Source organism: Mustela nigripes, chromosome 3 (genome assembly GCF_022355385.1).
Source record: "Mustela nigripes isolate SB6536 chromosome 3, MUSNIG.SB6536, whole genome shotgun sequence".
NCBI lineage: Eukaryota > Metazoa > Chordata > Mammalia > Carnivora > Mustelidae > Mustela > Mustela nigripes.
In genome coordinates, this window is record NC_081559.1 from 69931719 (window position 1) to 69945596 (window position 13878).

Genomic DNA, 13878 nt, shown 5'->3' on the forward strand with positions numbered 1-13878 from the left:
TTATCGTGAGCACCTGAGGAACTGTTTGCATCCAATACAAAATGTTTCTTTCTTTTGAATTACTGACACTGGCAAATTAAAATGAAGTGGATACATATGGTTGAAACAATCTTCACATTTACAAATATCCTGAAATATCACTAAATCATGAAAGGGAAAGCTGTGGGTTATATATTATGAAGTTGCCTAATGCATCCCCAGCTCTGTTATTTGTTACAAATTTGTGTACGATGGACAAAATTGGCCATTTATTCAAGAGTAACAGCTGGCTCCAATATTGTGCATCTTATCAAAAAAGAAGGACATTACAAGAAGGAAAAAGCACAATTAACCTTTAAAATGCTGAAAAAAGAATCTCATTTTGAGGAAAACATGTAAGAGAAAACTTAAAAGCAGATAATTTAAATAGTGTTCTGTTTTAGCATTTTTATGACTAAAAGATTCAATATAAAGATCTGAAACAATATAAAAATTGCACAGTGCTGATATTTAATAAAGAACAAAAGGACCCAATACTGTAAACGGGTACTCTATATTGCTCTATATTGTTAAGTGAAGACAGTTAATTTAAAAAAAATTACTGAATGGAGGGCTGGAAAAGAAGTAGTATTTCACTGCCATTCTAAGACAAAATGCTAATTTGGGAAGCCAAAATATCATCAGTACTTACAGTGTATTTTAAATTATTAACTTGTTTTGTTGGTGTATAATAATCCCTAGGAAAAAAGCTAGAATAGGAAAATTCAAAAATTCTCAATTCTATAAAGTATATTCCCCATTCCATAATAACCTTGCAGAAGTTCTGATATTTAATATTAAATATTAGAACTGCAGTCTCTTGGTTTTTTCTTTTTTTTTTTTTTTAATGGCAGCTCGGTTCGCTCTTGCAGTATTTCACTGATGTTGCCTAAGGCTATAGGTAATGGAACATTACTCACTATGATAGCCAGATTTCTTCTGCATGGCGGTTACAGGGCAATCTTTATGAGCCAGAAGAAGCTGTTTCAGCTGTGCCACTTCATTTCTCAGCAGGGTGACTTCACTCTGGAGAAGAAACAACTTATGTACCTTAACAGCATCAGACTAAACATTTCTTACTATTTATAACAAGTGAAAATCAAGAATATCGGTTATCTTTAACAGAGTATCAAGGAATATACAAAATATACTGCTTAAATAGGTTTAATCAGTACACATCAGTTTGCATATTTTAGCATTTGTACAAAGACTGCAACTTGTATAAAAATTTAAACAAGATAATGACATGACTGGAGAACATATTTCGAAGTTTTTATATTATCATTTGCCTTGGGACTGCTTATGTATTACAGGTTACTCATAGAGGGTTATTTTTTACTTATGTTGCATATTCTTTTGATTATTTGAAAAATTAGAAACATCAAGGGAGTCAGAATGAATTTCACTGATTCTGCACTTGAAAATGAAAAATTTATCCTGGAAACTCAATTAGGCAAGTTTCTAGTTTTCCAGAAACTATGAAGAGCTCCACAGAGGAAACCACAATAACCAAAGAATCATGGATACTTAAAATGGAGCAAGGAACTGTGCTGGACATAGAAACAATGAAAACAGATAAAATTATCTAAACAGATTAGCTTCCCCTCAATCTAGATAATTTGTATACATCTAAATTTAAATCTGGCAAATTAATGGTGGATTGTCCTAGTCCTTATTTTTTTTTAATCGATTTTATTTATTCATTTATTTTAGAGAGAAGGAGGGCATAAGTGAGGGTAGGAGCAGAGGAAGGAGAGGGAAGGAATCCCAAGCAGACTCTAAGCTGAGCCTGATGTGGGGCTTGATCCATGATGCCCAAGATCATGACCTGAGATTTGGATGTCTGTCTGACTGAGCCACCCAAGCACCCCTGGTATAGTCCTCATTAAAAAATAAGCACTTCAGGGGCGCCTGGGTGGCTCAGTGGGTTAAACCGCTGCCTTCGGCTCGGGTCATGATCTCAGGGTCCTGGGATCGGTCCCGCATCGGGCTCTCTGCTCAGCAGGGAGCCTGCTTCCTCCTCTCTCTCTGTCTGCCTCTCTGCCTACTTGTAATCTCTCTCTGTCAAATAAATAAATAAAATCTTTAAAAAAAAAAAATAAGCACTTCAATGAAATGTGTAAGCCTGATGATTCACAGACCTATACCCCTGGGCCATATAATACATTATATGTTAATTAAAATAAATGAGCACTTCAGCCGTTGTTTTGGATGCATTAATCTGGTAAATTCTATATAAAACTTCCAAATTAAGAGGTTCCATTTAATTCCTTTTGGTCACCCTCAGATATTAAAGATGCATAAATTAGTGATAATTACCAATAATCAGGAGTTAGAATAATGTGGATTTAATAAAATGGTAAGGAATTCTTAATTTAGAAACACCGCTAAACTACTTATTTGAACTTATATTAACCTTAAGTATTCAGATTTCATCTATGAACCCCAAATTAAAAAAATAAAAGAAGCATGTGTACTTTCCTAAAAGCTCAGGCACTTTGTTTTCCATCCCTTGGTCTCCTAACCAGAAAGAGGAATGTAAAATAATTTAGCAGATTAGACTCATTAGCTTTCCTCAAGTGATCAATGACAGAAACATAAAAATTCAAAGAATAAAAGTTAAGCAAGTCTGTTGGTTAGTTTCTCACACCCCTATAACAACAAACTGCAATAGTACATTAAAGTACAGAACAAAAACTGATGCTTACAGTAAAGCTAAACATTAAATAAAGGTTAAATCATGTTTACAAAATTGCATCTGAGATAAGAATGGGTGTGCAATGATCAAAAATATAAAAGGGGAATTTTTAGAGTTTAGAATTTTGCTTTTAAAAAAATAAGTTGTTTAGAAAATTCATTTCTATGGAATACTGCAGTCAATGTCAATATACTAATTTTACGGCTCTTTATTAATGACACCAAAAATGAGAAACCAGGTTACGAATAATCTAATACATAATACCCCAAATCTTTCCCTCTCTGCTGTGTCAGCTTGAACTTGAGACTCCTAACAGGTTTCTCCTTTTAACTTCTGTAATATGAAAGAGGGCTGATGTGTATTTTTATAATTTTATTTATTTATTTTTAAGATTTTATTTATTTGGCTGAGACAGAGAGAAAGAGAGAGCACAAGCAGGGGGAGTGGCAGACAGAGAAAGAAGCAGGATCCCTGCTGAGCAAGGAGCCACATGTGGGACTCAATCCCATGACCCAGGGATCGTGACCTGAGCTAAAGGCAGATGCTTAACGGACTGAGCCACGTAGGTATCCCTGGATATGTATTTTTAGTTCACAACATATAATCTCTTATAATCTGGTGCCTGTGACCCCCCCCCTTTCATATTAGTTTGACCCTATGGGGGGAAAAATATTTAACCGTTTTGACCTATACAAATAGAAATTTTGAAAATACACAATGTTGTCTCTACCTACAAAAGCTTTCCTCTCCTTTTTCTTGCCTTGCTAATTTTTTCATTCATCTTTAAGAGTGAAATAAGTACAGTATAAGTTCAGATAGGAAAAGGAGTCCATTTCTGTGCTCGCAGACACGTATGCACATACATGTGTACATTTACATAGTATTTACTACGCAGGATTGTTATTTTTGGTTTACTTGTTTGCCACCTCTGTTGGATTGGGAATTTCTCAAGGGTAGGGATTATCTTTGCTTTTTGTATCCCCAGAGTACAGCACACAGCCTACTAAAGACTAAGTACATAGTTACATTTTAGAACTATGAGTAATTCTATGTTCAGGGGGAGGAAAAAAAATTTCCAAAGAAAGGTGATATGAAGTTGCTTAAATAATACAAAAATGGTCAGAGGTCCTAATTTCATTATTTATACCAACAACTTCACCAATGTATCCGCACTGTTAATTTTCTCAGACATAAAATGATAATTGGCATATTTTACAGTGTCATCTCAATTACAGAATTTTTAAAAAATCACAAATGCCCTCTCTTCTAAATATCCTACAGAGACATTCAGCATAAACCATATTATGATGTTTTTGGTCAAGGTAAACATTTTTGGTAAGATAAAGCAGATGCTGGGAAAAATTGTTATTCTGATCTAAAATAAAATGTAAATTACTTTGGCATTTTCTGTACCACTGCTCCATTGCACCTATAGCTACTCAAAGGTTAATTATATACTATGAACAAAAAAAAATTTTTTTTAACAGTTTATATGAATGAAGCAGATTAGACTGATGAAATAATGACAGACCAAATCAGCCAACTGATTAATCTATCACAGCTTTTCATTGATACCTGGCCATAGACTGAGGACCTAGTATTCCATTAATTTATGATCTTTGACTTTCTAGTTCAGCCACTATCCCCAAAATTAAAGAAATAATATTAGACAGTTTCTTCTTTGGAGAGTTTCTCATTGCTAAAGATACAATTTTCTTCATGTTTAGTCTTCACAAAACTCAAAGATTAAGTATCAAGATTCCCATCACACAGTTCCAAGGACCGTCATGGATGTAAAACCTTACAATGGAGAACATAGGTCTGTAACAACAGAAAAAAAAAATGAGAGGTTTCTTAATACTTTGGAAATTCCTTGCAAAATGAATGGGAATGACCCTTCTCTTATTTTCCTTCAGAGTTTTCTCATACTTTGTTTTGTGCCAGTCTCCTCTGCTAAACCACAAATTCTGTAAGCGTAAGGACAATGTCTTTTTCACTGTTTTATCTCCTACGTCTAATAAAATGCCCTGCACACAATAGATGTTTAATGACAGAATGAAAAATCAATAACTAGCATTTGCATACTGTAGTTGTAACAGATTTCGCTATACCCTCTCTCTCATTTGATCTTCATAACAGTACTTATTCTTTGAGTATGACAGATAGGGAAGTAAAGGCTCAAGGATTTTTAGTAAGGCCTAGTAAAAAGAAGTACTAGGTCTCAGGCTCAAAATAAAATGCATGAAGTAGTAGTGGCAGCACTGTTACCTTCTCCCTCTCTAGAACCTGCTTAAAACTCAGGGGAAAAGAAGAAAGGCAGTGATAACATAGAACACTATTTTTTTTTCAGGAATTAAAACAAACAGGTTTAGCATCTTCCAATTGTCACCATTCCTTTATATTTCAAGCGATAAATAAAATACTATTTGGGTGGGTATCAGCAATAAAAGAGTTATTCTTTTTTGATCCCTTTTAAGTCAATAGAGAAATAACAAAACCTCTTCTGTTATCATTAACTTATCAGTGAAAACTCCTCATATATCCGGCTATGGAAGAATGCTTTTTTTTTCCCCCCAATTTATTGAGCTTCTACTCCACACACATTGTGCAATAACTGTTTTAAAAGCAAAATCCACAATGAAAACTCCCAAGTTTTATACAAAGAGTAACTGTTAAGGAGCTACTATTAATAAAGAATCTGCCTTTGTTCACAAAGGAAACATGCTGAATTTGTAAGCTGAAAACACAATTCAAAAATCAGTGTAACTGAAAAAACCACAAAAAGGTGAAAACTCTTTCAAGATAATAAAATCATATATTAGTTTTTTAAAAGATTTTAAAAATTTATTTATTTTATTTATTTATTTGACAGAGATCACAAGTAGGCAGAGAGGCAGGCAGAGAGAGAGGAGGAAGCAAGCTCCCTGCGGAGCAGAGAGCCCGATGTGGGGCTTGATCCCAGGATCATGACCTGAGCTGAAGGCAGAGGCTTTAACCCACTGAGCCACCCAGGCGCCCCAGTCATATTTGTCTTTAAAAATCTAATGATTGATAATCAACAGTATCCAAGTTTTGGTCTAGATTGCCATGTCTCTAATACAATTTGATGAAATTGTCTTTTTAGCAACAATTTTAGAAAGCTAAAATATAGGGACGCCTGGGTGGCTCAGTGGGTTAGGCTGCTGCCTTTGGCTCAGGTCACGATCCCAGGGTCCTAGGATCGAGTCCCGCATGGGGCTCCTTGCTCAGCAGAGAGCCTGCTTTCCTCTCCGCCTCTGCCTGCCTCTCTGACTACTTGTGTGCTCTCTCTCTCTTTATGACAAATACATAAATAAATAAAATCTTTAAAAAAAAAAAAGAAAGCTAAAATATTATTAAATTCAGTGAGGGGGGCAAGAGAGTTGAATAATTAATGTTCTTTAAAACCTAATATGTATTTGGTAAAAATAGGTACAGTCACACCTCAACACTCATTAAAATGTATTTGTAATATATAAGTAACCATGGGTCATTATTGCCCACTATACTGATCAGCTAAGCCTGTATGTCACGTGAAGGATTATTAAGGAAATGTAGAACTGATGAATGTTTTCACATAAAGTAGAGTTTAATTATTTCTCTCACATTCAATTTTCTTTACGAGTCATTCTGTTCTTCACAGTTAACGGTTTTGTTGTTGGTAGACTGAAATTTTTTCTGCCTGAATCTGTCATAAGCATGTTATTAACTCTTAATATTCTGAAAACCAGAATCTGTCACTTTTTAAAATTGTTTTCGTTTGATAACTAAAAAGCAACAAAAAATAAAAATCACTTATCCACTTGAAACAACAGAGAAAGTCATAATTGAAGGACCTTTCTTACCAAATCATTCATGTTCTCAATAGCCTCTTCACAACTTATTACTGGTACATGTCATTCCTAAAATTTTACTTATAATTTAGGGATTCATTCCTATACCAATTTCCTTATCTACACATTTGTCCATCTAACTATAAACCTTTTATTAATGAAACAGAGTTGTGCTATTTTAGTGTACACTATTTTTTTGAATACTGAGCTGACATTCCCATGAGCTAGAATTAACCATTTTCTTTTTTTTTAAAGATTTTTTATTTATTTGTCAGAGAGAGAGCAAGCACAAGCAGGGGTAGCGTCAGGCAGAGAAAGAAGCAGATTTGCCACTGAGTAAGGAGCCCGATGCGGAATTCGATCCCTAAACCCTGAGACCATGACCCAAGCATGACCCAAGCCGAAGCAGACACCCAACCAAATAAGCCACTCAGGCGCCCCTAAAACTAACTATTTTAAACTGAACAATTTAGTGGTATTCAGTACGTTTACAGTGTTGTGCAGCCACCTCCCTCAAAATGATTATAAAACACTTCTGTCAGTCCAGATTAAAACTTCTTACCCATTAACCAGTTTCTATTTTCTACCACCCTTTCTCCTGCCCCCATTCCTGGCAACCATCAATCTGCATTTATCTCTACGAATTTCTCTCTTGATATTTTCCTTTTTTTTTCACACAGAAAGAGAGAATCTCAAGCAGACACGAAACCCACATGGAAAATGATGTGGGGCTCGATCTCACTCCCCTCAGATCATGATCTGAGCCCAAATCAAGAGTCTGCACTTAACTGAGCCACCCAGGCACCCCCTTCTAGGTATTTTATATAAACAGAGTCATGGGTGGCTTTGTTTCTGGCTTCTTTCACTTAAGGAAAAATGTTCTGAGTTCATCCACATTCTAGCATGTTCATCCACATTCACTCCTTTTTATGGCTAAATAATATTCTATTGTATATACATACCATAATTTATCTATTCATCTACTGATGGACATTTGGGTTGTTTTCAACAACTTTCTTTATACATATATATATTCTAATTTTCCAGGTTAACACATACATATGAACTTCATTTTCTTCTTTCACAAAAGTATTTTAAAGAGCATATCTTAGGGGATGCTGCGTGGGCTCAGTTAAGCATCCAACTCTTGATTTCTGCTCAGGTCATGATCTCAGAGTCCTGGGATTGAGCTCTCCATCAGGATCTGTGCTCACTGTGGAGTCTCCTTGTCTCTTTCCCTCTGCACTACCTCCATGCTCTCTCTCTCAAATAAATAAATAAAATCTTAAAAAAAAAAAAAAAGATAACATCATTTCATATACTAAAGTTCTGATATGCATTTCTAAAATTAAGAACACTTTATCTTACCATGATTCCATCATCACTTAGTTTTCAATGATTAAAGATAGATTTTACTTTTCTGTTTGTAATTTGAGGTATTAACTAATGTTATATTCAACTATAGAGCTTAATTTAGGAATTTCTTGAATTTGACTTCTATTTAAAAGTTTCATGTTGGAAATGGTGTGTTGGTAACTTTTACCTAGATGATAAATCCTGCCTTTATTCCTCCAATCAAGAAATGTCTACCAAGATTAAATACAAAAATATATTTTACAATAGTAACATTTAATCGTAGTTTGTATGGTGGAAAAAACAGGAGATGAATGAAACAAAGGTTATATTTATCCTGAATACTGAATTTTTCAAGGTTTTCTGAAATAACAAAGCACTGCTGCTATTAGTAATGATGACCAGGGTTGTAATACAATTACGGAAATAGCAGTTATCTCATGAAAGCTGTTAATATTGCCATGACTTGGGTCAAAGCAGAAAACTGGCCCACCTAAAGTTGAAGAATATCCTGTAAATGATACTATGTATTTCTATACCCCTGTACAGTACAGTTTTCAAATATTTTTACTTCTTAAAAAGGACAATAAGCCAAATTACAAAGGAAAATATTGATAAATTTAAGATTCAAAATTTATGTATTTAAAAATACTTGCATTCATTTTAACTCAACTGAATTATGCAAAAAATCCTCAGGGAAATAGAATCAACAGGTACTTATCTCTATTCTATGGGTAAAGCAATTGAGGCTAAGAATAACAACTAAAAAATAGCCAAATCATTCAGAAGAGTAATTGTGTTAAGAACACAAAAGAAAAAAAAAATAGATGCATCTAAATCATTTTGTTAATGTAACATGAGTATCTGAAAATTTACACTAGTAATTCATAATCTAAGAGATACCTGGCAAAGAATAGCCGTTTTTTGAGCATAAATAAAGTAGTACCTATAATCTGTTTCATTTTGTTTAAGAGGGAAAATATCAGAAGTTTTTTTCCTAAGAAGTTATGAAAATAGTTCTTGAATAAGAATTTATCAGATGAGGGGGGCCTGGGTGGCTCAGAGGGTTAAGCCGCTGCCTTCGGCTCAGGTCATGATCTCAGGGTCCTGGGATCGAGTCCCACATCGGGCTCTCTGCTCAGCAGGGAGCCTGCTGCCTCCTCTCTCTCTCTCTGCCTGCCTCTCTGCCTGCCTGTGATCTCTGTCAAATAAACAAATAAAATCTTAAAAAAAAAAAAAAGAATTTATCAGATGATGGTAAGACAATATTTTAAAAAATACCCTAGTGTGTGTGTGTGTGTGTGTATATATATATCTGTGATGTGATAAATCGTGTTTAAATTTTTTCTAAATGGTTAAAATAAAATGGCTAAAAATAAATTTTTGCAAGACAATTTACTTGTTCTAGAGCTTATGCTTCAAGATCTAAAGCACAATATAGAATTTTAAAAGATGACTGCCTCACATATAAAACAATTTTTATAAAATTTACCTTAGTAAGTGCTATGTCTGATGTTAAAAACTTTTTCCTAAGCATTTAAACAGATGTTTATATTGGTGACATCCTTAAAGATAGATTTAACAAATCAGCAAGTCTCAACATCAATTATGATTATATGGAAAGATTCATTTTTCACTGGGAATGGCTAATTCAGAAGACTGACCAGTAATGACTACAACTATTAACATCCGTTTTCTAGCTGATGCTCATCAACTGGTAGTTTACAAGATTTTCCTGGAGAATATTCACAACATTAAAACAAAACAAAAGTGGGGAGCACCTGGGTGGCTCATTAAGTTAAGCCTTTCACTCTTGATTTCAGCTCAGGTCATGATCTCAGAGTCCTGAGATCCAGCCCTATCTCACCGTGCTTAGTGGAGAGTCACTCAGGTTCTTGTCTCCTCCCTCTCTTGCTGCTCCTCCCCTAGTTCTCTTTCTCTCCACCCCTCCTTGCTAAAACGAATGAATGAATAAATAAATAAATCTTTAAACAAAACAAAAATAAAAGGAAGAAAGGAAGAAAGAAAAAGCAGAATGAAGGAAATAATCTTAGTGCTCTCTGACACCATTAACAGAAATCTTAGCATAAGACTGAAAAAGGAGTCTTAAAATCTTTTTATCCCATGAAGCTCCTAAGAAACCCATCTGGGGCACAATGGCAGGGAGTATGAAGTGATTTTTTTACTGCCACTGGCCATACTGTATCTGTTCTGTGGAAAATTAGAGCCCTTCAGTTTCCAAAGCTGTCAATCTGACATTTTTTCTAAGCACTACATTCACTCTAAATAAACAAAATTTCTAATTCAAAGAACCAAATAACTTAAAAATATTACTGAAGCAACTTCACAGTTGTGATACAAACCAAAAAAACTAGAAAAGTGAACTACCAGTGACAGTTTAAATTTTAAGATTCTTTGAATTTTATATACCACAACTTTACAAAGTTTAAGCCAGATAACTGGCTTAAAAACTTACATCTAACATTTCCTTATTGTGTCAGTGTTGCAAGTTTTGTATTACTTCATCTTATTATTCAAATAGGTTTACAGAACTATGCTTTACTGTAGATTCCACAGACACCCAATACTGTGTGTTAAAATGTCTGGATGGCTAACTGGAAAAAACAGGAAGAACTAAGTTCACAATTATTAAAAATAAGACCAAATTTACATTTATGCACCATACCTGCAGTTGACCGTTTAATGAACTCAAGTCTTCTGCTTTCTTCTCTAAAGACTGAACCCAGACTTTCCTTTTTTGTCGGCATCGTGAAGCGGCTGCTCTATTTCGCTCTAGAAATTTCCTCCTTTTTTCATCAGGATCTTCATTAGCTGCTCTTCTTCGACGACCACTCGTATTCTGGGTCTGTGGAGTTGTGTGAGCTGGAGAAGCCTGTAATAAACATAAGTGGAAGCTTTTTATGTTTGTATATAATGAGTGAGAACATGGGTAGTAAAGAGTGGCAGAAGAGGAAGATCTACTAATTTTGTTTTCTAAGTCTCACTGTATATATCAATATTTTGAGATGACATGAAATATCACCCTGTGCTAAAACAAATTCTTTGAAATAAATAAGTACTGCTAAAATATGATTCTCATTAATTCATTATCACAGTGAATATATTTCAAGTTTGTGTAGCATTTCATTTATACAGAAATAAAATGAAGGGGCTCCTGGGTGGCTCAGTGGGTTAAGCCTCTGCCTTCGGCTTGGGTCATGATCTCAGGGTCCAGGGATCAAGCCCGGCATCGGGCGCTCTGCTCGGCGGGGAGCCTCTTACCCACCTCTCTCTGCCTGCCTCTATGCCTGCTTGTGAACTCTCTCTCTCTCTGGGAAATAAATAAATAAAATCTTAAAAAAAAAAAAAAAGAGAAAGAAATAAAATGAAGAAGTTGAAAATGCAATACAAATGAATATGTATAGATCTTATATTTTTCCAAGTGTACTTTTAACATTATGGTATAATACAGTCCTTTGAAAAATTATAAAGTACTAAAGTAAAAAAATTTAATAATTTACTTAATTCACTATGAAAAACTATTTACTTGCTATTTTTTAAATACAATTTTAAAAATAAAAAACAGTAAAATTTTCTCTTAAAAATTGGTTTCTTTAAAATTGAGTAAAAAGTTGAAGAGTAAAAGTACAGTAGTGCCCCCTTATCAGCAGGGGATATGTTCTAGGACTCCTGTGGATGCCTGAAACCATGGACAGTACTGAACCCAATGTTTTTTCCTATGCATAGATACCTATTACAAAGCTTAATTTATAAATTAAGTATAGTAAGAGATCAACAATAACTAATAATAAAAGTTAAGTGAATGACCTGGTCTTTCTCACTTTTAAAATATTGTACTATACTCACACCCTTCTTGTGATACGAGATAAAATGGCTATGTCATGATGAGTGCTGTGAAGTGTGTAAGCTTGAGGATTCACAGACTTGTACCCCTGGGGCAAATAATACATTATATGTTAATTTAAAAAAATGCCTATGTTAGGATGTGAAGTGAGGTGAACGATAAAGGCATTACGGCAGTGCTAGGCTACTAATCACCCATCTACTTCTGGACTATGGCTGACCATGAAAAACTGAAACCTTGGGAGCTAAACTGCAGGTAAGAGGGAATTACCACATGTACATATTTTGGTATACTCAGCTTTTCTTCCGTTTTTGAGATTTAGGGTCAGCTTCATGTGTTTATTGATGTTCATTCTCCTGGTTGGCAGAATTCCACAGGAGTCCAGATTTTAATTTTTATTGGTTCCCCTTGCCCCTCAACACATCAGCTTAGTTATTTCAGATCAGCCAAAGACAGTTTCCAGTCACTAGTGATACTGTCTAGCATCTGAGATTATAGAACAAACAGTATGTCCAAGCCTCTCTCAAATCCCAAAATTGTGCCACAGAACACTTGAACTTGGGAGACAGGAAATAAACCCTTGGAAATACTGCAAAGGAAATGGCCTTTGTGACCACAGGCACATGACCCAAGGAAGCCTGAAAACAATCTTTTACCTATAAGTATATTCCAAAATGGTGTGATTAAACAAAACTTCTATCTTCTCCTTTTCTACATAATACACAAAAATCTTATATATAAGCTCAATGCAAGTTCTGCAGGCAAATCACCAAACTACTTCTCACTCTACAAACTCCAAAAAACATACGTTATCATTTAATTCCTTTTCCAAATAACTAGGATTAAAAATTCTCAGGGCAATTTAATTTATACTATATTTTAATTGTAATAAAGATTAAGTATTAAATTAGATCATTTCTTTTACGTACATAATTGTAAGTTAATCTTTTAGAAAAGTATTTCTATGGCTTGCTTTAAGAATGGCAACCTTGTCGGGGCACCTGGGTGGCTCAGTGGGTTAAGCCGCTGCCTTCGGCTCAGGTCATGATCTCGAGATCCTGGGATCGAGTCCCGCATCAGGCTCTCTGCTCAGCGGGGAGCCTGCTTCCCGCTCTCTCTCTCCCTGCCTGCCTCTCTGCCTACTGTGATCTCACTCTGTCAAATAAATAAATAAAATCTTAAAAAAAAAAAAAAGAATGGCAACCTTGAAATATTCTCTTTTCTTCATCCTCTTAACTTATTGATAATAGCAGTTTTTTTTTCTTTTACTCATTTGGCTGAATAGAAAAGAACAGGTTTGTTTTTTTATAATTGACAACTCAGTTATTACACAAATACTAATCACAAGTATTATAAGCGAAACTAATACAGTTATGTTTGTATATTTTTACACCTAACAAGAATTTAGGGCCACTTAAAAAACATGTATTCTTCCTCCTCTCCCTCTTTCCATTGATTCATTCATTCCTCATTATTAAAAAGAACACAGGGAGTACCCAGAAAGGAGTGATACAACAGTAAACAGATAAAGTCCTGCCTTCAAGAAGCTCCCATCCAATACAAGGATATAAATAAAAATTAGATCCAGGTGAACTTTAGTTACTATAAATAAATAATATATTCATTTCTTTTAAATAAATTTTAAAGATATAAAAACCACACATAGCTCACAGACCATAGGAAAAAACACCCATGGCCTGGATTTGGGCCCTGAGTCAGATTGCTAATCTCTGAATTATGACATTAAAACATACTTATTTTCCTTCTCTCTTGCTCCAAGTTGTTTAATGGATGACTACCACAACTACATTCCACTTTATTATTTATTTCTTTAAAGATTTTATTTATTTATTTGACAGAGAGACATAGTGAGAGAGGGAACATAAGCAAGAGAGTGGGAGAGGGAGAAGCAGGCTTCCCCGCTGAGCAGGGATCCTGATGTGGGACTCCTGGGATCATGACCTGGGCCAAAGGCAGACACCTAACAACTAAGCCACCCAGGCGTGCCTACATTTCACTTTATTCTAAGTTTTGTGAAGATAAAATACAATTATCTAAAAAGTTACAATTATGAGGCAACCTAAAACTTGCCA

At 34.8% G+C, this 13878-nt stretch overlaps 1 protein-coding gene across 4 annotated transcripts in view; it reads right to left on the reverse strand.

Moving 5' to 3' along the window:
- Positions 1-13878, reverse strand: part of ATF2 (activating transcription factor 2) — an 83523-nt gene that overhangs the window by 6414 nt on the left and 63231 nt on the right. For all 4 annotated transcript variants that reach the window (XM_059394206.1, XM_059394205.1, XM_059394204.1 and 1 more), the window contains 2 exons: positions 10607-10813; positions 939-1044 (listed from right to left, as the gene is read on the reverse strand). In XM_059394206.1, the coding sequence (XP_059250189.1) occupies positions 939-1044; positions 10607-10813 (313 nt within the window). The remainder of the gene's footprint in view (positions 1-938; positions 1045-10606; positions 10814-13878) is intronic.